The 27815-nt window shown below is 35.5% G+C and overlaps 1 protein-coding gene across 2 annotated transcripts in view; it reads right to left on the bottom strand.

Moving 5' to 3' along the window:
- ATF7IP (activating transcription factor 7 interacting protein) overlaps positions 1 to 27815 on the bottom strand; it is a 116652-nt gene that overhangs the window by 46726 nt on the left and 42111 nt on the right. For both annotated transcript variants that reach the window (XM_081248526.1, XM_081248525.1), the window contains exons 2-5: positions 18976 to 20510; positions 11485 to 11568; positions 3585 to 3730; positions 2004 to 2141 (exon numbers count right to left, since the gene is read on the bottom strand). In XM_081248526.1, the coding sequence (XP_081104652.1) occupies positions 2004 to 2141; positions 3585 to 3730; positions 11485 to 11568; positions 18976 to 20503 (1896 nt within the window). In that variant the 5' untranslated portion in view covers positions 20504 to 20510. The remainder of the gene's footprint in view (positions 1 to 2003; positions 2142 to 3584; positions 3731 to 11484; positions 11569 to 18975; positions 20511 to 27815) is intronic.

Genomic DNA, 27815 nt, shown 5'->3' with positions numbered 1-27815 from the left:
ATTTGGCAACCCACTGTGCATATGTGAAGTGATAAAGAGGAATTAGTTTCCAAGAACTAAAAAAACTGTGAATAACAGGAACAACGGGAAGATATTCCGTGAAGATTTTTCTAAGAATTCAAGAATTGTGAGTAAGAGGAACAATGTGAAGGGGGACTTATTTGTGGAGAAGATGACTGGTTTGATGTTGGACAGATTCAGATTCTGAGGCTACAAAGAAATATCCAAGTGCAAAGGTTTATTAAATGTTAGCTGCAGACTTGCATCTTAAGTAAGACTATAAGAGTCAAAATCTCAGGTTCCAGAAACACAAAACCATAGATGCAGCCATGGGAGTGATAACAAACAACGAATGAAATTACTTTCTTAAATCTTCAGACGTTTTCAAGTTTTCATTCAAAATTCTTAACAGTACTAGTAAAATAAAGTTTAATGATGAGACAATGCTATCACTATATAAGGACCTGCTAAAGGTAAGAAACAGGACTAGTGGTGTCCTCAATGATACATTATGAAATTATTAATAATAAAGTCTTTGTAGTAAAGTCTCACTATAAATAAAACTAACAATATGAAACCAAAAAAGTAACTTGTAGGCTGCCAAATATAATACCTAAATTCTAGTCATATTTGGTTGCAATTTGCTTTTAACTGTGAAGAAGCGACTTTATTTTCACGGACCACTTCTCCCTCATTTGTAAAAAAGGCTCTATAAGTGGTTTGCAAGTCAGCATCTGAGACTATGCTTATATGGAATGAATGTACTGATAAAATTTTCCAGTTTCTTAGTCTTGGAGTAAAATGAATTACTGCAGCATGCTACTGTGTGCTCATTTCAACTGATTAGAAGCTCTAGCACTACATGTTAACATACAGATGTATTTAATAAAAAATTAAAAGTAGTAATTATTAATATAGATTAACAAGCTAATATCTTTATAAATACGATTCATGGGAGAAGGGGATTAAAATAAAAAGAATCACAGCAAATATTATTTAGTACCCATGACATTTTAGATGATGCCAGCCTTTCTTCACTGAATGAAGAAATATTTAAATGCACTAAGTTAGATTATTTCTGAAGCTCTGCTCTGCTGGGTTGAACTATGTATCTCAAAAGTATATGAAAGTCTGAACCCCAAGTATCTCACAACATGACCTTATTTGGAAAGAGGGTCATCACAGAGGTAATTACAGCTGACTCTTGAACAACACAGATTTGAACTGGGTGGGTCCAATTATACATGGATTTTTTTTTCAATCAATATAGTACCTACATTTTTACTGTACAGATCTTTAAGTTAAGTGTGAGGAAAAGTTTGTGTTCAATTAGAGATCACCAGATGTGAAATCAAAAGAACTAGGGCTTGAGTTCCGATTCTATCTGAAGTGTTTCAGCTACTGCCTTGGGTGAGTCATTGATCAATTCCTTCATTTTTTGAAGCAGATACCAGTGTACAGATTTTCAACTGAAGGGGGTGGGGACAGCACCTCTAACCTTCACATTGTTCAAGAGTCAACTGTAGTTAAGATAAGGTCATACTGGAATAGGGTGGGTCCTAATCCAATATGACTAGTATCCTTGTAAAAAGGGAAAATTTGGAAACAAACATACAGATACAGCACTTTGTGAAGATGAAGCCAGAAATCAGGGTGATACTTCTACAAGACAAGGAATGCCAAAGACTGTCAGTAAACCATCTATAGCTAGAGTAGACGTAAGGAGCAGATTCTTCCTCACAGCCCTCAGAACCAATCCTGACGACAGCTTAATCTTGGACTTTCAGCCTCCAAAACTATGAGACAATATGTTTCTGTTGTTTAAGCCATCCAGTTTATGGTAGTTTTTGTTAATGGTAGCCCTAGCAAACTAATAGAGGCTCCTTTTATTTCTAATACTTAAAAGTTAAATATACTTTATTGCCAACTTCAAAAACATATCCCAGAAAGTAAGTTATAAAAATGATGACACACGGATATGCAATTCAAGTCACTGTACAAACCTGTAGTTCAGTTAAAACTGTTTTATGCCTCTTGTTACACTCAATCTTTTCCACTCGTGTTTTCAATTCTGCCAGCGTCTTATCAAATACACCACACTGTAGCGCACACAATTTTTCTTCCAGCAACCACTGTACAACCTAAAAAAATACATATTCCTTTGTTATAGCAAAAAAAGAATTTCAAGCAAGCAGCAAACAGTAAATATTCTGAAGTACTAATAAGATAGTATTAATATATTAATTTAAAAAAACATACTGGCATCCATAACACAATGCTATCTGCTGAAATCCTCCACTTCTACATATATAATAGCTACTATAACACAATAAAGTGTACTAAAAATAGAAAATTTCCAGAGGGTGAAATTTTTAAAACATTTTGAAATTGAAGTTTTAATATTTTCTTCCCACACCCTCTACTGTGATTTAAAAGAAACCAGTTGAAGGTAAGGAGCAGGTTTTAAATTTTCTAATCTGTTACAGATGATATTTTTGTGAGACACTAAGAATGTCATTGCACTATGAAATGCCTATAAAACATTTCTAAATGCCTACTCACAATTTCCATATTTATCTCATTATGGACCCATAACAAACAGGACACAAGGTGCAACCCACAGACCATCCCCGAATTACACTGCTCTAGAGGAGTAAACCCTCAGTATATACAGAAGTATATTTCAAAATGCTTTCTCATAGCTATCTTCATATTTCTAATAGCTCTATAAGAAAGACTAAACAAGCATTATTATCACCATATGGTTAAAAGAAAAAAGACACTGGGAGAAAAAAAGCCCACTTTTGTACTGCCTCTCTGTTCCTTTCTCTAATGGGGATATTTATACTTTATCTGAGTAGAGGAACACTGGCCTAGATTTATAATTTTACCATTAAATCTATAAGACCTTGAAAAATTTTCACCTGAGTGTTCTATTCTTCTCTTAAAAAGGCATTTGTCATCAATATTTGTGAACACATCTTGAAAAATATATTAAATACTTTATATTTTCATTATTTCTATCTCTAGTCTAACACATATAGGGGGAAGTTTCCAAAGTCTGTACTTTAAATATTCCCTTTCCCTAGTCATTCGAAAGCCTTGTGCATACCATTTTTAATACTAAGCCTAAGGTACATAACAAAGATTTTAGAACGTAGGGACTTACAGCCATGAAACCAGCTTATGATAAAAAGTATAAAAACTAAAATGTTAACATATAAGACTCTAATGTTTCCACTAGAATAAAGTTCAATATAGAACAAAAATAAAAGCTGAAAACTGGTATTCAGTTTTGTTACTAAAGCAAATAAGAAAAGAAACCATAATTTCTCTCCCATTTTGAAAATTACTACCATATCTAAAAAAACAAAACAAAACAAAATATTTAGCTTCAAAAGAGTCATAAGGAATTTTAGAATTAAATTATTAAGGGTAATAAGCTTAACCAATTTCTTCAAGTTCTTTCTTTCTATGAAAAAGCTGCATATGTCAGTAAAATACAGAGTCACGTCAAAAATCTAGAAGAATGAAGATGGTGGTGTTTTTTGTTTAATATGGCTTTAACTTATAATCTCTAACACCTTTTGTAGCTTCTGGTTTATATCTCCTTTGGCTGTAATCTTTACTTGAAACTCTGCCTCATATTCGTCTTCCATATATCGACGGCGTTTGGACTGTACATTGTCCATGTCCTCTGACTTAGAACGTTTTCTTCTAAAAAATTCACCTGAGAAGAAAAAGCATAATGACCAGTCAGCTGTTTTTATTACAGATAGACCTTAATGCCTCTTCTCCATCCTCAGGAAAACATTATTTCTAGCTATCAAAATAGCACTCTCAATAAATTATTTTATGAATTGTTTTTGTGATCAGAAAAGTAAATAGATAGCTTTTACCTTAAACTTCAAATGATTTTCAATATGCTAAATAAGAACCTCTGAACACTAAATAAGTAAACGTACAAACAACATGAACAAAGAACATTTTTTCCTTGAAATCTTCGTATTAAGATGGAAGCTCAACTAACAATATGGGGTGAGAAGAAATCATCTCAAATTCATTCCTTTCACTAAATTCTCTAGTGTATATGAATTCTCTGACAAAATACAGTATTCATTCATAAGTCACAGATTTCTCAGTATTTATTCTCACATCACATGCTTCTACTAACTGTGCATAGCTTTAATTATTTAATTCTTCATCCTCAGTAAATTTTCTTCCTCAGTAAGTTTAGGAAAAATTCTTCCTTAATCACCAGCCTTAGGAAAATAGTATTAGTTATTCTTAACATATCCTAATAAATTTCAATTATATAAAAATAATAAAATTAATGTCATTATAAAGGTAAATTTGGTAAAGAATAGATGTTCAAAGACCTTCACTTAGAAAATTTCTGTTTCAAATACTGGTAACACTTATGAGATCATAACATATTTTATATGGTGTCTTTTTCAATATAGAAACAGGGAAATATTAAAATATTAAAATCTCCACACTATCTATGAGCCTATTATTAAAATCCAATTCTATTCTACGATTTCCCTTGTATCATAACTTATGTAGTCACAGAGAGATAAGGTCAAGATGGCAGAGTAGAAGGAGGTATGCTCATCCCTTCTTACAAGAACACCAGAATCACAACTAACTGCAGAGCAACCATTGACAAAGAAACACTTGAACCTACCAAAAAAAGATACCTACATCCAAAGACAAAGGGGAAGCTGTGGCAAGACAATAGGAGGGGCACAATCATGATAGAATCAAGTCCCATACCCACCAGGTGGACGACCCACACACTGGAGAACAACCGTACCACAGTTCTCCCACTGGAGTGAAAGTTCTGAGCCCCATGTCAAGCTTCCCAACCTGGGGGTCTAGCAACGGGAAGAGGAGGCCCCAAAGGGTCTGGCTTTGAGGGCCAGCGGGATTTAATTGCAGGATCTCCACAGGACTGGGGGAACCAGAAACTCCACTCTTGGAGGGCACACAGAGGGTCTTGTGCACATCAGGACCCAAGAGAAAAGATCAGTGATCCCACAGGAGACTGGGCCAGACCTGCCTGCTAGCACTGGAGGGTCTCCTGCAGAGGTGGGGAGTGGCAGTGGCTCACTGCAGGGACAAACACACTGGCAACAGCAGTTTTGGGAAGCACTCATTGGCATGAGCCCTCTCAGAGGCACCATTAGCCCCACCAAACTGCCTGTAGGCTCCAGTGCTGGGTCACCTCAGGCCAAACAACCAACAGGAAAGGAATACAGCCCCACCCATCAGCAGAGAAGCAGATTAAAGTTTTACTGAACTCTGCCCACCAGAGAGACACAACCCAGCCCTACCCACCACCAGCCCCTCCCATCAGGAAGTCTGCACAAGCCTCTAAGATAGCCTCATCTACCAGAGGGCAGACAGCAGAAGCAAGAAGAACCACAGTCCTGCAGCCTGTCGAATGAAAACCACAATCACAGAAATGTAGATGAAATGAAACGGCAGAGGATTATGTCCTAGATGAAGGAACAAGATAAAACCCCAGAAAAACAACTAACTGAAGTGGAGATAGGCAACCTTCTGGAAAAAGAATTCAGAATAATGATAGTGAAGATGATCAAGGACTTAAGGAAGAGAATGGAGGCAAGGATCGAGAAGATGCAAAAAATGTTTAACAAAGACCTATAAGAACTAAAGAAGAAACAAACAGAGGTGAACAATACAATAACTGAAATGAAAAATACACTAGAAGGAATCAACAGTAGAATAACTGAGGCAGAAGAACAGATAAGTAACCTGGAAGACAGAATGGTGGAAATCACTGCCGTGGAACAGAATAAAGAAAAAATAATAAAGAGAAATGAAGACAATCTAAGAGACCTCTAGGACAACATTAAATGCACCAACATTCTCATTATAGGGATTCCAGGAGGAGAAGAGAGACAGAAAGGACCTGAGAAAATATTTGAAGAGATTATAATTGAAAACTTCCCCTAACATGGTAAAGAGTCACCCAAGTCCAAGAAGCACAGAGAGTCCAAGGCAGGATAAACCCAAAGAGGAACACACCAAGACACATGGTAATCGAATTGGAAAAAATTAAAGACAAAGGAAAAATATTAAAAGTAACAAGGGAAAAACAACAAATAACATACAAAGGAACTCCCATAAGGTTATCAGCTGATTTCGCAGCAGAAACCCTGCAGGCCAGAAGTGAGTGACATGATATATTTAAAGTGATGAAAGGAAAGAATCTACAATCAAGAATACTCTACCCAGCAAGGCTCTCATTCAGATTTGACAGAGAAATCAAAAGCTTTACAGAAAAGCAAAAGCTAAGAGAACTCCTCTAGGTGGGTAAGAGACCAGCAACATAAAACAACCTTCTACATATATAGACTGCTATATCAAAACCTCATGGGAACGGCAAACCTAAAAACTACAATAGGTACGCACTCAAAAAAGAAAAAGTGGGCTTCCCTGGTGGCTCAGTGGTTGAGAGTCCGCCTGCCAATGCAGGGGACACGGGTTCGTGCCCCGGTCCGGGAAGATCCCACATGCCGCAGAGCGGCTGGGCCTGTGAGCCATGGCCACTGAGCCTGCGCGTCCGGAGCCTGTGCTCCGCAATGGGAGAGGCCACAACAGTGAGAGGCCCGCGTACCGCAAAAAAAAAAAAAAAAGAAAGAAAAAGAAAAAGCAACCCAGACACAACACAAAGGATGGTCATCAAACCACAAGAGAAAAGAACAAAAGAGGAAGAGAAGAAAAAATACCTACAAAAACAAACCCAAAACAATTAAGAAAATGGTAATAGGAACACATATATTGAGAATTACCTTAAATGTAAATGGATTAAATGCTCCAACCAAAAGACACAGACTGGCTGAATGGATACAAAAACAAGACCTGTATATATGCTGTCTACAAGAGACCCACTTCAGACCTAGTGACACATACAGACTGAAAGTAAGAGGATGGAAGAAGGCATTCCATGCAAATGGAAATCGAAAGAAAGCTGGAGTAGCAATACTCATTTCAGACAAAACAAACTTTAAAACAAAGACTGTTATAAGAGACAAAGAAGGACACTATATAATGGTCAAGGGATCAATCTAAGAAGACATACCAATTGTACATATATATGCACCCAACATAGGAGCACCTCAATATATAAGGCAAATACTAACAGCCATAAAGGGAGAAATCAACAGTAGCACAATAATACTAAAACTTTAACTCTTCATCAATGGACAGATCATTGGGGCAGAAAAGCAATAAGGAAACACAGGCCTTAAATGACACATTAGACCAGATGGACTCAACTGATATTTATAGAACTTTCCATCCCAAAGCAGCAGAATACACATTCTCAAGTGCACATGGAACATTCTCCAGGATTGACCACATGCTGGGCCACAAAGGGAGCCTCGGTAAATTTAAGAAAATTGAAACCATATCAAGCATCTTTTCTGATGACAATGCTATGAGATTAGAAATAAACTACAAGAAAAAAACTGTAAAAAACACCAACGTGTGGAGGCTAAACAATATGCTACTAAACAACCACTGGATCACTGAAGAAATCAGAGAGGAAATCAAGAAGTACCTAGAGACAAATGAAAATGAAAGCACAGCCACCCAAAACCTGTGGAATATGGCTAAGGCATTTCTAAGAGAGAAGTTTACAGAAATATAATCTTACCTCAGGAAACAAGAAAAATCTCAAATAAGCAACCTAACCCTACATCTAAAGCAACCAGACAAAGAACAAACAAAACCTAAAGTTAGTAGAAGAAAAGAAATCATAATGATCAGAGCAGAAATATAGAGACAAGCAAAGATAAATGAAACTAAAAGCTGGTTCTTTGAAAAGATAAACAAAATTGATAAACCTTTAGCCAGACTCATTAAGAAAAAAAGAGAGATCACTCAAATTAATCAAATTAGAAATGAAAAAGGAGAAGTTACAACTGACACCACAGGAATACAAAGGATCATAAGAGACTACTACAAGCAACTGTATGCCAATAAAATGGACAACCTGGAAGAAATGCACAAATTCTTAGAAAAATACAGTCTCCCAAGACTGAACCAGGAAGAAACAGAAAATATGAACAGGCCAATCACAAGCACTGAAACTGAAACTGTGATTTTAAAACTCCCAACAAACAAAAGTCAGGAACTGATGGCTTCACAGGCGAATTCTATCAAACATTTAGAGAAGAGCTAACTGCTATCCTTCTGAAAATGTTCCAAAAAATTGCAGAGGAAAGAGAACTCCCAAACTCATTCTATGAGGCCACCATCACCCTGATACCAAAACCAGACAAAGATACCACAAGAAAAGAAAATTACAGGTCAATATCACTGATGAATATAGATGCAAAAATCCTAAACCAAATACTAGCAATCAGAATCCAACAATACATTAAAAGGACCATACACCACGATCAAGTAGGGTTTATCCAAGGATGCAAGGATTTTTCAATATCCGCAAGTCAATCAGTGTGATACACCACATCAACAAACTGAAGAATAAAAACCATATTATCATCTCAATAGATGCAGAAAAAGCTTTTGACAAAATTCAACACCAATTTATGATAAAAACTCTCCAGAATGTGGGCATAGGGGGAATATACCTCAACATAATAAAGGCCATATACGACAAACCTACAGCTAACATCTCACCCAACAGTGAAAAGCTAAAAGTATTTCCTCTAAGATCAGGAACAAGACAAGGATGTCCACTCTCACCACTTTTATTCAACATAGTTTTGGAAGTCCTAGCCACAGCAATCAGAGAAGAAAAAGAAATAAAAGGAATCCAAATTGGAAAAGAAGTTAAACTGCCACTGTTTGCAGATAACACTGTACATAGAAAATCCCAAAGATGCTACCAGAAAACTATTAGAACTCATCAATTAATTTGGTAAAGTTGCAGGTTACAAAATTAATACACAGAAATCTGTTGCATTTCTATACACTAACAACAAAAGATCAGAAAGAGAAATTCAAGAAACTATCCCATTTACCATCACATCAAAAAGAATAAAATATCTAGGAATAAACCTATCTAAGGAGACAAAAGACCTGTACTCCAAAAACTGTAAGACACTGATGAAAGATATCGAAGATGACACAAACAGATGGGAAGATACACCGTGTTCTTGGATTGGAAAAGTCAATATTGTCAAAACGACTATAGTACCTACCCAAGGCAATCTAGAGATTGAGTGCAATCCCTATCAAATTACCAATGGCATTTTTCACAGAACTAGAACAAAAAAATCTTAAAATTTGTATGGAGACCCAAAAGAACCCAATAGCCAAAGCAATCTTGAGAAAGAAAAACAGAGCTGGAGGAATCAGGCTCCCTGACTTCAGACTCCACTACAAAGATATAGTAATCAAAACAGTATGGTACTGGCACAAAAACAGAAACATAGATCAATGGAACAGGATAGAAAGCCCAGAAATATACCCACACACCTATGGTCAATTAATCTATGACAAAGGAGGTAAGACTATACAACAGAGGAAAGACAGTCTCTTCAAGTGCTGGGAAAACTGGACAGCTGCATGTAAAAATATGAAATTAGAACATTCTTTAACACCATACACAAAACTAAGCTCAAAATGGATTAAAGACCTAAATGGGAGACCGGACACTATAAAACTCCTAGAGGAGAACATAGGCAGAACACTCTGATGAAAATCATAGCAATATCTTTTTCAATCTGTCTCCCAGAGTAATGGAAATAAAACCAAAAATAAACAAATGGGACCTAATTAAACTCAAAAGCTTTTGCACAGCAAAGGAAACCATAAACACAATGATAAGACAACCCACAGAAAGGGAGAAATATTTGCAAATGATGTAACTGACAAGGGATTAGTCTCCAAAATATACAAACAGCTCATGTGGCTTAATATCATCAAAACAAACAACCCAATCAAAAAATGGGCAGGAGACCTAAATAGACATTTCTCCAAAGAAGACATACAGATGGCCAAGAAGCACATGAAAAGATGTTCAACATTGCTAATTATTAGAGAAATGTAAATCAAAACTACAATGAGATATCACCTCACACCAGTCAAAATGGCTATCACCAAAAAAATCCACAAACAACAAATGCTGGAGAGGGTGTGGAGAGAAGGGAACCCTGCTACACTGTTTGTGGGAATGTAAATTGGTACAGCCACTATGGAGAACAGTATGGAGGTTCCTTAGAAAACTAAACATAGCGCTACCATAGGATCCTGCAATCCCACTCCTGGGCATATATCTGGAGAAAAACATAGTCCAAAGGATACATGCACCCCAATGTTCATTGCAGCACTGTTTACGATAGCCAAGACATGGAAGCAACCTAAATTTCCATTGACAGAGGAATGGATAATTAAGCTGTGGTACATATATACAATGGACTATTACTCAGCCATTAAAAAGAATGAAATAATGCCATTTGCAGCAACATGGGTGGACCTAGAGATGGTCATACTGAGTGAAGTAAGTCACAACAGAGAAAGAGAAATATCGTACGATATCACTTATATACATAATCTAAAAAGAAATGACACAAATGAACTTATTTACAAAACAGAAACAGACTCACATTCTTAGAGAATGAACTTATTGTTACTGGGGGGTGGGGGAAGAGTGGAGGGAAGGGATAGTTAGGGAGTGTGGGACTGACATGTACACACTGCTATAATTAAAATGGATAGCCAACAAGGACCTACTGTATAACACAGGGAACTCTGCTCAATATTATGTAACTATCTAAATGGGGAAAAAATTTGAAAAAGAATTGATACATGTACATGTATAACTGAATCACTTTGCTGTACACCTGAAACTACCACAACATTGGTAATAAATACTCCAATATAAAATAAAAAGTTAAAAAAAAGAAGATGTAAAAAATTTAGAACTGTGTCTGGTACATAGGTAAGTGTTATCAACACAGTTGCTTTTATTATTATTAAGTAGTAGTATTACTGAAAGTTTAAAAAAATAATAACTTACATAGTCACAGATGGAGAGCAGTATGACAGGGAGAGGTACAGAACCCAACCTAATGACTTTCAGTAACGTCGTTTCCCCTTCTCATACAGCTTAAGAACTTTAAGTAGATTGAGACACATACTTCCATTTGCCTATATCATCCCAGACAAAATTCCTATGGTCCAATGCTCTAAAAGCAAATCTAAAACAATTTCTCTCAAGACATTCAGATAGCACCTTACTACACAGTAAGCTTAAATCTTTCTATGGAGCAATGGAAAGAATAAATAAATAAAACAATAAAATACATGAAATAATTAATACTTTCAAAGATCCTTGGGTTAGCCATCAACAAAACAATTTAACTGTGGCTTACTTAAACTGAAAAATTTTACAAGCATCTCATGGACAGAAAAGTATTTTCCACAGCCTTAAAAGCAGAAACAATTTTTAAAACTATTTCAGGTTTGTTTGTACATGCTTACTTTTCTCAGAAGGTCTTTCATCTTCATGTATTACTTGCTCCTCTTCCTCAGGTTTGCTGTCCTTTTCATTACTTTCTACTTCTTCTGTAACAAAAATAGAAAAGGAAATTTTCTTCCATCAGAATTTGTAACAGTTCATTATAATTTATACTTTTGCTGTAATTATCCAGTCAATAATATTTTAGGAAATCAGGTTCTCAAAATGTAAAATATTGGGAATAAAAAGGGGGCATGAACTGGTGGAAATAAGTGGACAAGTCTAGTTTTAAATGTTTCTGCAAGTTCATAATAAACTCTTTTTTTTTTTTTTTTTTTCTTTTTTTGCGGTATGCGGGCCTCTCACTGTTGTGGCCTCTCCCGTTGCGGAGCACAGGCTCCGGATGCGCAGGCCCAGCGGCCATGGCTCACGGGCCCAGCCGCTCCGCGGCATATGGGATCCTCCCAGACCGGGGCACGAACCCGTATCCCCTGCATCGGCAGGCGGACTCTCAACCACTGCGCCACCAGGGAGGCCCCATAATAAACTCTTAACATGGAAAAAAATTAAATAATATAGATTTTAAAACAAAGAATCTTAGTAATTTACTGTCATCAATAGATTAATAAAATGTGAAAACAACTACTATAAAGCATTCAGACTCCTTTACATTCAATTATCAAAACTATAACAGTGGTTGTGGCAATTACAAAAAAAATTATAAATTACTGGCAAACTCAGAAAACCTAATATTTTGACCAGACAGGTTGAATCATTAGGTTATTTTAACGGTTACGGATAGGGAAAAGCTATCCTAAAGATAATAAAAGTTTTACTTAAAAGTAATAGCTACTTTGATACCAGTGCCAACAACTAACTTAGCTCGGTGCTTGACATATATTAGTTCATATCCCCCCCAAAAATCCTACACTATAAACAGTATTTTTGCCATCATATATATAGATGAGGAAAGTAACGCTCAGAAAGGTTAAGTAACTTTCACAACAGGCACATAAAATCTAACAACTAAAGAGTGTTACCAAAAAGTATTGCTAAAAATAGCCATACAATTGCTTTGTTACAACAAATAAAATTCCAGAGGCTCCAGAAATGGCCTTTGGTCAATCAGTCTATAGCTCCTCAACTAACTTAATCATTCAGGGGAGAAGAACAAGTCACTAACATGTTTAGGTTTCTATTTTTCCCACTTACATCCCTGCAAGTGGCTCCCCTGCAGCTTCAATAAAGCATGCCGCATTTCATCATATTCTACAACCACAATTAAATAAACAATCATGGGTATATAGAACTATATAAAGATTTTGATATGGCATCTCTGCTCCAAACACCAGGGTTTTAATTTCAACAGCCCTGATGGTAGAAGTCAAGGTTAAAAAAACTTAAAAGAATTTTTAGGTGAAAATAGGCAGAGACTAGGATCATTGATGAACCTATTGCAATGTTTTTCACACTAAGATAAACAATAAAGCTGTAAAACGTGAACACTGTAATGCAAAAGAAGGACGTTTACACAGTACATATAAAGATTACTGAGACTATTTTTAAACTTTAACATAAATGAATATTAAAAAATTAGCTTTCCATTTACCACCCTATGCTCATTAAGAAATTTTTTTTAAGATCTCATCCCTCAACACCAGTTCAATGAAATGAAAGTTTGTTTTGCTCCCTTGTAGACTGCACACTCATTACATAGCATTTTTTCCTATATATACTTTTCCAAGTTTTCCTGCCTTTAATACTGAGGATGGGGACTACTATAGTTTCCTAGTTTCCAGAAACACAGAGTAATTGGGTTGCTTAAGATGAAGGTTTACTTAGTCTTTATTTAGCAAACCATCCTTCCACCCAAAGAACAAAATTAGCCCTGGCTCCAATTAGGGTTACTTCAAGCCAGATCAGAAAACAACAAAGCAAACTGGCCTGGTTTGGTCTGCCTCTTTTATGCATATGTTAGCTCCCTCTCCCCCCACAGACATGTCAAGGTTAGCTCCCAATTCCTTCATTTTATTCAAACAACTCCTCTTATCATCAAATTCCCATTTTCCAGGTATGTTTAGAAGATATGACTGGATTCTCAATACTTAAAACACTCATTAGGAGTTTGAAATAGACAAACAGAATTAAAATTTAGGCTCGAGTTTTATATAATAAAGAAGTTGGGATTTAAAAAAATGGTACTAACAGAGTCTACAGAAGGGAGTAAGGCCCTATATATTTCTTTAATTTTTTTTGTTGTTGTTGTTCACAAAGCCTGTAGAGAATCTCAGTGAACGTCCATCAACTCAGAATAATAATCAGACGCTCAGGTACACAGTGTTATATATAATTTCAAGTAGTTTCTGGGACTCCTAAAACTCATCCAAATACTTGAGTTAAGAATGTCTTTTTTAGAAGCTGTCTTCATTCACAGTTTCTGCTATAATTCCTCCCATCTTGAGTATAGCCTCATATATTGGCATACATTCACAAACAGTTCTATCTGTGGTATTCTTTCCTTTCAACCAGACTAGACAGTAAGCTCCTTAAGAGCAGGTACCAAACCTTGTTAATTTTGGTAACCCTAAAAACTTTGGGGAAGAGCTGAGACAAAGTAGATATTTAATATCTTTCTAATGACTGTTATCTTTAATAAAATTCATTAAATGAAGGTGGAAAAACTGTATTGTAGAGGATTAGAAGACAGAATTTACATGAGGGGTTGGTTTCCCATTTTCAGAATTACATAGAACTTTATTCCAAGAAAATACGGACAAAACCGTTGCCCTGGATCAGGGGTTGGCAAACATTTTCAGTAAATGGCCAAAACGAAGTATTTTCGACCTTGTGGGCTCTACGGTCTCTTGACACAACTACACAATTCTGTCCTTATGGTGGGAATTGATGATAAACAATATGCAATATGTAAACAAATAGATGTGGCTATGTTCCAACAAACCTTTATTGACCAAAAACAGTTAAGGCCTATAGGTCACAGTTTGCCAATCCCCTGTCTTAGATTAATGGCTCTACGAGAATACTTAAAACAAAAAATTCCTACAGACTAACTGAAGACAATATATCCATCAGAAAAAATGGGCAAAGAAGAGGAACAAGCAATTTATAGATAAGGAATACAAATGTAAGATTCTCAGCCTCACAAGAGGAATCAGAAAAATGTGGCATTACTGGCAATGTGACTTTTCCAGAAAATTTTTAAAAGCTTTATTTAACTAATACAAATCTCTAAATAGTAGCTTCCACAGTAAGTTTTTGTGCTCCCTTTTAAAGCAAAATTTGGGGGGTAAGTTACATTTTATTATCTCCAATTCTTCTCCTCCCCTTCTCTCTGAAACTCAATTATCAACTAGGCTTTCAACTGCACTGCCCCCTGTCAAGGTCATAAATGATATCCGGGTCATTAAATATTTCTCTTCCATCTTAACTGAACAAACAGCTGCATTTAATACACAAATAGAGTTAATCCTTCCTCCTCAAAACATTCTTTACTTGACTTCTAAGACAACAAAATCTCCTAATTTTCTTTCCAGCTGAAGTTTTTTCTCGGTCTCCTTTGCTGGTTCTTCCTCATATCTTCAACCTCTAAATACGGGACTGCCAAAGACCTCAGTTCTTGGATCTCCTCTCACTGAGTTATACTCACTCTGAGGTGATTTCACCTCGTCACTCAACTTCGACTAATGTCTATATGGTATCTACGCCTAATTTCTTCTAGACAGTCCAAGCCTCTGCTCTAAAATCCAGACACATATCTAACTCAGGCAACAATCGTCATTTGAAACTGATCTTCCTCCCACACTCCCCTTTCCAAAACTTGCTTCATCTTTGATCTCCCTCAACTCTGAAAAGAAAAATCGGCAACTTCTACAAAAATGTACAGGAATACAAGATTCCATAAAGAAAATCCAAGTACGTAAGACACAGCTGAATATAAATGGGCTGAGATAATAAAGAATTTTAGCTGAACACATTAAATAGTGAAAACAAAATATCAATAAATTTTAATTATCTAAACCATGGCAATTCTACCACTATTAACCTAAAGCAAAATTAGACAGAAACCTTAAATTCTATTCCCATGCAATTATCCTCATTAGCATTTATGTTCATCTAATTTATCTTAAGGATCCAATGAAAGGGAAAAATAACAAGATATTTTTTAAATCTGAAATAATATTTGGAAGAAAATTATGTCAGAGCTTAGGGTAAAATCTTATTTACTTTGAAACAGATTTTTCTCCTCAAAAATATTAAGAAAAAACAATGTTTAAAAAATTTAAAAAGCCGAGTAGAAAGGAGCTCTCCCTCTCATTTTTACATAAGAAACAAAATGAGAAGGGCCAAAAGGGAAGAAAATAGAGAATGCAGTAGCCTGAAAGCTAAGGAGAATCTCAAGAGGGAGGAATTGTTATTAAGAGGTCATCTAAATATGAGAGAATAAAGACAAATAAAGGATGCCCCTGGATTTAACAACATGAGCATCAATGTCACTCCACTGAGAACAATTAGGAAAGAGGCTGGGAACGTGGAAATCACAATTCAATTAAGTTAAAGAGTAAACAAGAGGAGATGAAACTGTGCTAGCTTTGTTAACATAACTTGAAGAATGGCACTGAAAGAGAGGAAAGATGGAACAGTAGTAGAGGAGAGTATATGGTATGGAGAATACATGGAAGGTAGCTAATATGTGTACCTCCTCTGGTGTTGTTTGAATGTTCCCAAAGAGAAACCTTTATTTTCCTAGACTTCTTAAACAGACTATGATTGTAAACATTTAATGAGTATCAGGTATTATACAGTATTAAGCAACAATATGACAGTGTCCTCAGGCCTACTAAGGAATATCTGCAATAGTTTTTTAGGTCTTTCATCTATCTTTGTAAACCTGAAATAGCTTTTCCATTTGTTTTCAGATATCTTTCATTATTTTTTGCTGCTGCTCATATCCATAACTGCTATATTTAAAACAAATTTGCTAAAGTGTCTGAAATAATAGAGGTTTATGTTTTCCTACTAGTACAGCACATAAATGTTAGTACTTAGAGGGAAAAGCCAGACTTATAATCCTGTGTTCTGAAAACATTAAAAATTAGTCAAGAATAAAGAAGCTGAAGAAAGTAATACCTCAACAGATGAACAACAGCAAATATGACATGTAACAGATTCTACTACCATATAAACAGAACAGAGAACAGTTTAAGAACCAATGAAGAAACCATACTTCAACTTACAATACACAAAATCTCCTCTGGGTCAGGGGACAGAAAATAAAAGTTCAGTTACCAGCTAAGAAATTAAATCTATCACTAAACCTACTCTAACAGCATACAATCAAATAAAAGTCTAAAAGTAACCAAAAATAAACCAAACTCTGAATTTTCAGAGTATACAATAGGGATGGCTTAATATTCATCTTTCTGCATTTAACCACTGGGTGGGAGGGATGGTCTCCAATCTCCAAGATTCTGACATAAAGGTAAAATGTATAAACTCATTAAATAATTAAGCTTCAATTTGCTATGACTTTCTTATACACACTACCAAAAGACTTTTTTAAGGACTTACCCCAATATTACTCTCTATATTCTTACTGAAAAATGAGTGAAGTTCTCCTTAAACATTGTTATTTATTATCTTTCCAAAATGTAAATTGCATCGTGTCATTCTTCTCTGCTTGAAATCATTCAATGGCTCCCCGGTGTTAGTATGTTTTAGCATTGTAAGCAAGGTCCTCCATAACACTCTTCTATTACCAATTAATTAATTCTACAAACATTTACTGAGCACTAACTGTGACCCAAGCATTATTTTGGCCTGATTATGATAGCTCAAAGCAGGGGTGATAGCAGTGAAGATGGTATGAAGAGACTGCATTCTAGATCTATTCTGAAAGTAGCACCAACAGGATTTCCTGAGAGATTGGATATGGACTATGAATGAAAAAAATAAGAATGGCTCCAAGATTTTTGGCCTGAGCAAGTAGTATGGAGCTGCAATTAAGAGGGATTATCTTCATTAAAACCCTATGTTACACAGAGAGTGAAAGGAAAGTGCTTTCCTGAATACATCTATATTCTCATAAAGTTACTCTCCTCTAAACTCCCAGCATACCAATTTAACATTACTACTGTATTCACAACCATGTATTTAATGGCTTGCAATTTAATTCTTGTCAGAATCCTCAGGGCAAGTAATAAACTTTATCTTTAAATCCCCAAGCCAAGAAGAGCTTGGCCTTTCTACATATACAGGTTTAATAAATGAATGAATGCTCTTTGGAAATGAAGTCATTTTTTAATAAGAAAAAGTTTCTATCTCCAAAAGTGGGTATGATATATTGGGGGTGGGGGGGTGGGAGGTAATCCTCTGTGTCTTCTAGGCTTTTTTTTCTTTGAACAAACTAAAAACCAGATGTTGTTTTTCTTATTACAAGGTCACTCCACTCACAGGGCTCTAAGGCTAAGAGAATGTGACACGATGGGAACATAAAGGTATTCACACCAGTCTGAAAGTAACTGAGAAAGTTTCACAAAAGAATGATATTTGAGTTTGACCATGAAAGCAAAGTAGGATTTTTCTCAATCGCTCTTTTTTCTCTAGTAATTAATAAAAGAGATGGAAAAGACAGGCATTGACCAAATCATGAAGTTTATATAGCTTTTATATAAGGAGTTTGAAATTACCCTAAAAGTATTGGGTTGGCCAAAAAGTTTGTTCAATTCTAACTAAAAATAAAGGACAAATTTTTCATTTTCACCAAGAATTTTATTGAACAGTGTATTCACTAACCAAACTAACTTTTTGGCCAACCCAATAATAGTGATCTAATGAAAGAGAGGAACACAATCAAATAAAAGAGATTTAAGTTATTGAGAGATCATTCAGAAAATGAAGGGAGTACGTTAGGTAGAATCAAGAAGGCTTAGGCAGCAAATGGATAAAGTCTTTATCAAACATATAATTAGACCTCTAGGTTTTTGGCTTCCAGCAATGGTGGTGCCATTCCCTGGACAAAGAATATTAAAAGAATCAGATTTCAACTAGAAAATTAATTGTAAAATGGAATTTGTTATACTTGAAGCAAATAAATTAAACGAGTAGGCTTTTAGATTCAAAGTTATTTGGCTGCTAAGTGATAGCATGAACAATTGCTAGGATTCTGATCAATTACGTACTGGATATTGTTATATCATGGTGTTATACTGGTCCATCTTATCTCTATTCCCAGTCCATAAGTCCCTTACGGGCAAGTGCAAAATTTTCTACTTATTTTATCTCCCTTCTCAGCACTTCACACAATGCTGCTCTCAGAGTGGTTCTCTGTAATTCTAAATTCTGTGAAGTTAAGAACCTATGAAGTTAAGAGATCATTCTAGTCACCATCATTCTCAACTTTCTCTGTAACTAAAAGAAATTTAAACTTTAAGAGAATGTTTTACTAAGCAGTTTATCAAAGCTAATCAAAATCTTTAGAATTTAAATAATATGCTAACCTGGAGAGCATGTCTCATTTTGTGATACAACTTCAGACTCATCCTTTTCACCCGAAATATCCTCTTCATCAGAGAGGACCAAAAAGGCTTCTTTTGGCAAACTCTCACTACTTTCTTGTTTAGATGGTGAACCAAAAGAACCTTCCATCTTTTCTTCCAAATCTGGATTTGTCTCATCAATTGGAAGGAGAGAAGCTTTAGAAAAGCAAGTAAGTTCATCTTCAGCAGGTGCAAGCTTTTCCAAAATAGGAATGATTTCATCTGTCTCCATAGAATCTGTATTTTCTAAGACATTCTCATTTTTGTCATCTTTTATAACATTCTCACTAATGGTTTCTGCAAGGTCTGCAGAATTTTCTTCTTCAGTCTTTTCACTTTGGTCAATCTCAATACTGCTAGATATAGCTTCCTCTCCAAGAGCAGATTCTGTGGTAGCATCTTCTTCTACCTTCTTTTCAGGAGACACATCTGAACAAATAATTGTATCATCTATTTCTAGAGCTTCTGCATCAACATCAACATTACTATCAGCTTTATTTTTCTCATCAAATGGGAAAATTTGATCTAACTTTTCATCATCTCCATTTTTTTCAAGAAAATCATCACCTTTATTGCTACTAGGCTCTGTAATATCAGTTTCAGGAACTGGTTCACAAACTGGTACAGAACTTGGTTCAAAGGTGGGATCAAAGACTGACTCAGAAGTTGGTTCACCAGAAATTGGTTCATCAGAGGCTGGATCACCAGAGGCTGAATCACCAGAAGCTGGATCACCAGAAGCCAGATCACCAGAGCCTGGATCATCAGAGGCCAGTGATTCAAAAGCATGATCACCAGAGGCTGGATCATCAGATGCTGAATCACTGGAGACCAGTTCAGTGGAGACCGATTCACCAGGGACTGGTTTATTGGAGACCAGTTCATCAGAGACTGGCTCACTGGAGACCGGTTCACTGGAGACCAGTTCACGGGAGGCAAGATCACGAGAGACAGGATCACCAGAAGCAGGATCAACAGAGGTGGGACCACCAGAGGTGGGATCACCAGAGGTTACTGCTTCAGAGGCCAAGTCTCCAGAGGCAGAATCTCCAGATACCAGACCTCTAGCAGCTAGCGCACCAGAGGCTGTATCAGCAGAAGATGGTTCAGCAGTCAGTTTAGAGGCTAGTTCAGGAGTTATATTATTAGGAGACACAGGTTCACACTTTAAATCATCATCCTGCTTGTTTTTTACATTAACATTTAAGGTAGAGGGTGTTTCTTTCCATTCTGATTTACTTTTTTCAGGGTCAAAACAAAGCTCTTCAATGCCATTCACCTCTTCCTTGTCATTAATATAATCCATATTTTCCAAAGGTGAGGTTGGGTCCAAGTCTCCATTTTCATGGTTGCCATTTAACAGCTTGACATCAGTTTTCAACAGTTCTTCTTTGACCTTGTACACTGCTTCAAGTTGTTGACGATCACTCACTCGCATTGTTTTTCGAGCCTTAAAGACTTTTCTCTGAGGTTCTTCTATACTATCCATTTTGAATCTTTAAAAAGAGAAAGAGAAAGACAGAGTTTAACAATTGAAACCGAAGCCACCTAATTACAGACTTACTGCAAACTGATCTTATAAGCAAGCAGCCCTTTATGTAATTTTGAAATAATTACATATAGAAAGCATAATGATCCTTGCTGTGTGTTAATTTTCATATTTATTGAATTTATATAATATAAAATTGATAATAGATACAGTTCACAGGAGATCAATTACTAAGCAGTATTAGGAAAAAAGTGATTAATTTCTAGTTTTCATTCTCAGTAAGCTAATGGATTCTCAGAGTCCGGAGGAGATAGCATTAAAAAAAATACATGAAATAAAAAAGTAGCTGTCAAAGGAAAAATAAAAGTATAAGAGAATGAAAGCAGTAGGGGAATGGGAGAAAGGTATAGAGATAAGGGGGAAAAAAGAAGGGAGAATTAAGGAACATAAGGAAAGATTACATTTGCAACCAGGAATATCTAAATTAACAGCTGTAAACACATTAGTAAGAGGTTACTATCAAGAAAGTGAAAAGACACAACAGAAGGAAATACAGTCGACCCTTGAACAACAGAGGTTTGAACTTCAAGGGTCCTCTTAAACTTGGAATTTTTTCAATAAATACTACAGTACTACCTGAACCACAGTTGGTTTAATCTGTGGATGCGAAGGGACAACTATAAAGTTATACGAGGATTTTCAACTGTGCGGAGGGCCGGCCCCCCTTAACCCCCACATTTTTCAAGGGTCAACTGTATTTACAAATCATACATTTGCAAATAATGTATCTGATAGGAGACTTGCATCTGGAAAATATAGAATATAAAATATTGTTGCAGTTGAAAAATAACAACAGAAAAACCAATTTAAAAATGGGCAAACGATTTGAACAGACATTTCTCTAAAAGATACACAAATAGCCAATAAGCAAGAAACATGAAAAGATGCTCAACATCATTTAGTCACCAGAGAAATAGAAATCAAAACCAAAATGATAACAGCTCACACACACCAGGATGGCTGTATCAAAGAAAATAATGAATGTTGGCAAGAATGTGGGCAAACTGAAACTCTCCTGCAATGGCAATGGGATTGTAAAATGGTGCAACTGCTTTGGGAAAACAGTCTGGCAGTTCCTCAACATGCTAAACATTAATCATTAATTTTTAATCTTTCCCTCTTTTTGTAAGTGTATGCACGTAAAGCTATAAATTTCCCTCTAAGCGCTGTTTTAGCTGCATCTTACATTTGAATGTATCATATTTTTCATTGTTGTTCTATTAAAATATTTTCTAATTTCCATTGTGATTTCTTCTTTCATCTGTGAGTTACTTAAAAGTATGTTTCTTTAAAAGGTAGGACCATGTGAAGCTCATTAAAAAAATACAAGGTCAATTTCATATTAAAAAATCATGCAATGTAGATTTACGAGTGAGTCACGAAGCATTACAGCTTTATTTTAGGCCCAACCAAGATGTCCACTTGATAAAAATACATTAGAGCCCTAAGCCCTAATTCCTCAAATTGTGACCTCATTTGAATAGGGTCTTTACAGAGGTAATCAAGTTAAAATAAGGTCTTTAGGGTGGGCCCTAATTCTGTATGATCAGTGGCCTTATAAAAAGGGGAAAATCTGGACACACACACACACACACACACACACACACACACACACACACACGAGAATGCTGTGTGAAAAATGGAGTTAGTCAGCCACAAGCCACAGCTGGGAGAGAGGTGTGGAACAGACCCTTCCTTAGCTTCCTCAGTCGGGGCATGGCCCTGTCAACACCTTGATTTCAGACTTCTAACTTCCAGAAATGTAAGAGAATACATTTCTGTTATTTAAGAAAAAAGATTTTTTTCAAGCAGTGTGATTTACCACAAAAACAGAATAGAGGATGAAAATAAACAACAGATCATCTCAACAGACACAGAATATTCATTCATTTGACAAAATTCAACACTGACTCATAGTTAAACTCTCAGAAATCTAACAGAAGGAAACAACTCAAATCTAATAAAGATTATCTACAAAGAAAACTGCAGATATCATACTTAATGGTAAAATAAGATCAGAACTGATAAGGATCTTCTCTATCATTGTTTCTGTGTTAACATCTGGTCAGTGCAGTAAGGCAAACAAAAGATTTGGTCCTAGAGAAAGACAATGTTGCCAGTCTATAGTGGAATAAAACAAACGTCCTTTAAGGACTAAGATATACAGAATCAAGAATATTAATTTTACATTGGATATTCACTTAACATCACCATTACCAGTAGGAATGATGTTAGGATATACTTGCTTTGGTTGGAGAAGGGAAAAAAGCAGCCTCGGAAGTCTGGGAACTTATCTAAGGCTCAAAGCTCAGTGTTGTTATAAACTGACTTGATGCTTATAGCTAAATCATGTTGGACATAAAACGACCTCACCATTCATATTAGACAAGGTCCCTGTGCAACCCAGCATCCCGTAAAATACTAAATATCTCCCTCTCTGACTAAGTGACAGCTACACTTTTTTATCAATTGCAGCTTTATACTCGCTGTAGTTTGTCCTCCCTATAGATGACAGTTGCTGAGATACACAAGCATAGCACTGCCCCTGCTTTCTGATAGCACCTAATACAGAGTAAGGCTCTACTACCAACCCCCCCCCAAAAAAACCCAACTATACTATAACTGAATCCTTTACCAGGTGTTTTTCTAACATCCTCCTACTGATATGCCTCGCTGTTTCCCCATGGTGAACAATCTCTCTCACTGCAACAAATAATAAACCCAATTGTTCAATTACAGGTGTGTTCTTGGTGTTCCACTGTTCCTCTAGCTGAAAGGCATAAAACTATGGCCCAGCCTATTTGCTGGAGGCCAATAAAGCCTGAGAACCAACCATGTTGTCACAGTACTTCTAGACTGTGGTATAAAATCTGCATTCATTCTCTTACTTTAAGCCAATTACTTATATTTCTTGGTCTTTCTACGTTTTTAATTTAAATTATGGAGCTGAGTGAAACTATTTACAGAAATTACCTTAAAATTGAGAAGAAACGTCAATGCAAAATTATCATAGGCACTATTTTAAGGGTTATTAACTGCAGCTAAATTTTAAACTTCAAATTTTTTTCCACCTACCATCCATTTGAAATTCACACTAACTGAAAAATTTTCTGCAAAGATACAATGCAAACTTTGTAGTCACTTTTCCTTGCTGACTCCAAACATACAAAAGGATTAAATTTACAGTACAAGGAGTATGGTTACCCTTTAAATATTTTCAAATACTGAACTGCAATTCTTTTGGACTTTGACCTCATAACAGCCACATTTCTCAACTATTATGCGTAAGTGGCAGTTATTGCCAGTTGCATTAAAAGCAAACTTCCTCTTTCTTTAAAAAAAAAGTATATTTTCATAATTTTTAGTAATCCCGTTAAGAACATGAACTCTGCAAACAGAAACATGGATTTGAATTCTAGCTCTCCGATATACTATGTGACAGACGGCAAGTTATGTAGCATTTCAACGTTTAGTTTCAGCCACCTTATAAAGGGAATATCAGTACCTGACACAGAGTTTGTAATAATGATTAAATGAGATTCTATACATTAAGCACCTAGAAGGTAGTAAGCACTCAATAAATGTTATTATCATAATTGTCTATGTATATTCAGAATGGTTTTAGGCATAAACTAGAGAATCTGAAACAAATTTCTCTTAAATACTTCTGGGATTTTGTATATGAAGTAGAAAATCCAACACGCAAACATCACGTTCAATGTTAATAGCCACCACCAAGTAACATTTAATAAAAATAAATGTTATCGAAGCAAGCTGGTTTTATCAACAAAACTGCCATTCAATTCAGTACACTAAAGGACTACCTATACAAAGAATTACAGAATAACTACCATCTATACCCACAAGGGTGCACACTACAGCCATTTACAAGATTTTTTATGGGTTCTAAGTATAATGAATAACAGACAAAGCAATAAGGAAGTAGCATGAACAACCGTAGCATGAACAACCAGTTCAAACTAGTTCAGCCATATCTATGCAAACCAATCAGCAGTTAAGTTTTTAAAAATCTATTTTGCATGAGCAATGTATATTTAAGAAAGACACACATTAGAGAAGGGTGTGTTTACCTGAAAACAAGTCTTCATGACTGTATTACCGGAACAAAACATTTCTAAAGATCATTTTAAGTACTATCATCTGGAACTGAGACGCCATTCACAAAACTATTTGACAAAAGAAATACTACTTTTTTAGGTGGCAACACTAGAATCACGAAGCTCTCACAAGACTGTAATTTATTTTCACAGGAAAAAGCATTTATATTTTACAGCAGAAAATGTCTGCCATATCTAGAAGTAAATGTGTAAAACGTGATGAACTACTTTCTACTGAAAACATTTTTTCATGAGAAAGACAGTAAGAAAAAAGTGTTTTTAGGTCCTTACTCTATATATTCAGATTCAAGAACTCTAGGGAAATACTATCACTATAAAAAAAAAATCTTTTTCTATAGCATTAACAAGGATTTCACCTTTACTTAAGGAATTTATATTTAAATAACCAAGAAGGGTGTGTTACCTGCAAATAAGTCTCTATGGCTTGGAATTTTTTTTTGAAATTTGTGTAAATTATTTTTAAGTAAAGCCCAATGAGCCTCTTCTTCTTTAAGTGAAACCATTATTTTCTTCTCTGCTTCATCCCCCTCCACCCACTCCCTTCACACTCTTCTTTCTAGCAAAGAGATTATAGCTAAGAAACAACAAAGGGAAGTATTACCAAAAGCTGCAATGTCTTAGCCTACAATCTGCCTGCTCAAAAAGCTCAAGAATTTAAGTGGCTATTCAAGAGCTGGTCACAAACTCAGCCAATCAGTAGCCAGCATTCTGATTCCTGCCCAGCAACAGGAGACAGACAATAAGGTCAGAAAAACATAGTTAAAACCTGGATTCACAACACTTCAGTGAGGCTCTTTGTCTGATAAAAGTAATCTAGAACATAATTGCAAAGAATTCTAAGTCCATAATACACATTAAATATACCATATAAATAAATCAAAATAAGATAAAAGGTATAAATCTTATTTATTTTCATTTAAAGAACGTTTTCAGAAATATAAATCCATTCCCTACCTGGGGAATGAGTCAAACATGGACAATGCATAACAAGAACATACTTTTCTACACAATGGGTTAGAATCTGCAAAATTCAAATGTAAATTTCTTTTTAAAATTCCATAGTCCTTAATGTTTATAAAACATTTATACTAAAAATCCAGCAAAACCTTAAATCCAAACAACAAGATTATTTTCATACTCACCTACCTCTATTGTTACAGATTTCCAATTCCAAAAATTAATTGTGTTCTGGACCCTAAAAAGGTTTACTATGGATGATAGCATTATAAAGTGTTTTGTTGTCTACTGCACTGAACTGATTTAGTTTGATTCACCTAATGAAATTAAAATGTAATTCTTGATAACCTGTATTAAGTGTTGTAAGTACAATTACTCCATTCTTTTCTCCTAAATTGCCCTTGGCAGCAGGTTACAAAAAGGTTATGAGCTCTCCCCTTTTGAAGAAATAAAGCAAATGTGTATATTACATAGTAAATACTCATGTAAACTAAAGGGAAATTTTTCCTATATCATTCTACAGTCCTTTAAATGTAAAATTATAAAATAAAAATAGGAAATCTGTCATCAGAATTTTTTCTCAAATTTACTACCTATAAAATTTTCTTAATAAACAAGTTTTTTAAATAAACCTCATGTTTTTCTCCTTCAGTTACAGATAAACCCTATAATTTTTCAAACACACCCAAGAGGTAGCTTGCTGCAGCCATACTCTTAGTTTATATAATCTCCTCCCTACAGGAAAAATAAATCAGCAGCTGCTTGAATGCTTCAGTCCTGTGAGAGAACTGAAATTCACTGTCTGATTGGCTCAAAGCCGTAGTTGCCTAAACCAATCAGACATCAGCATCACGTACCTTGCCCGGCAACAAGGGAAGCAGATGAGGGCAAGTGCTCTACCAAGAATCCAAACGGTGTGAAATTAAAGGTGAATGATGAAATTGACACATATTTGTAATATACCCCCAGATTCTTTGCTTCAATAACAGGTCTATGGTCGGGTTTTTCTGAGTAAATAAACATGGATCTATACTACTGCTTTCCAAGAACTGCCTTAACAAAACAACAGTAAGTACCAGGACTGTTGGGTCAAAACGTGCGCACACACATAAACACTATGTTAATTCAAAGTTAATTCAAAGTATGGATACTATTTTATTTAAAAATAAAACTTTAGCAAAAATTTGCAAAACGTTAAGCAAAGCTACTTAAGTGGACTTGACACTTCTATCTTTGACACAGTTACTCCAATTAAATTCATGCTGTTAACTGACATTAGTATAACATTATTCTGAATAATGGGATGCTGAAAATAATTTTTATTCAGGTCTGAGTTTGTCAAATGGCTTAAATAAATATTAGTCAATAGGCTTGACTAATAATGGCTTACTCCTAAAGAATCACTTTGTGCTGAGGATTCCTAGCCTCTGTAGAGGCTCTGCTACTGAGTTCTTTAAGAATCCCATTGTCAGTTGAGAACTGTGTGATTTTTTACTTTGCACTCCTAAATTTCACTTGAGAATTCTGCAATAGTCCTGGCAATAAAACCACAAAGAATAATCAGTGTGTTGCACAGTAAATGTTAATAATCTGCGTACTGTTTACTGCCCATTAATGAAGACTGGTGAAACTGCTAGTGCAGTGATTCATCCTCTTGATACTTATCTGCTCAAATTTAGTATACAGACTTGCTAAATTTTTCTCTTAAATACTGGATATCTTGTCATCTCTGTCAATAATTATTTTTCTAAAACTGTAGTAAAACAAAATCACTACTTCTGTTAAAAATCCCACAAAGATTTTCATCTTGTTTCCAAACTTCTCTCTCCCAGCCACTCACAAAGCACTGGCAATATTTACTTGAGGATCCAGAGTCCCTTATAGTTCACAATTCGTTTCTACTATGCTACGGTTCTTCTCTCACATGCATAAAAACACTGTCAATAGCTGTCCTACCACACTTTAAAAAACATTAATTGGTGAAATCTGTTCCTTACCTAATACTCACAAATTCAGTAAAGTATTGAATGTTCATAATATTTGACACAACAAATAACACCTTCTGCCTGTCATCAAGCTAATGATATAAAAATATGTAATGGAATATCCCCTAGGAAACAGGGAGTTTGCTTTACCAACAATTCCTTGGACAAAGC

This window comes from Mesoplodon bidens (assembly GCF_964165515.1).
Source record: "Mesoplodon bidens genome assembly, chromosome: 11".
Lineage (NCBI taxonomy): Eukaryota > Metazoa > Chordata > Mammalia > Artiodactyla > Ziphiidae > Mesoplodon > Mesoplodon bidens.
The sequence above is the reverse complement of the archived record's forward strand: the minus strand, read 5'-3'. Positions and strand labels throughout refer to the sequence as shown.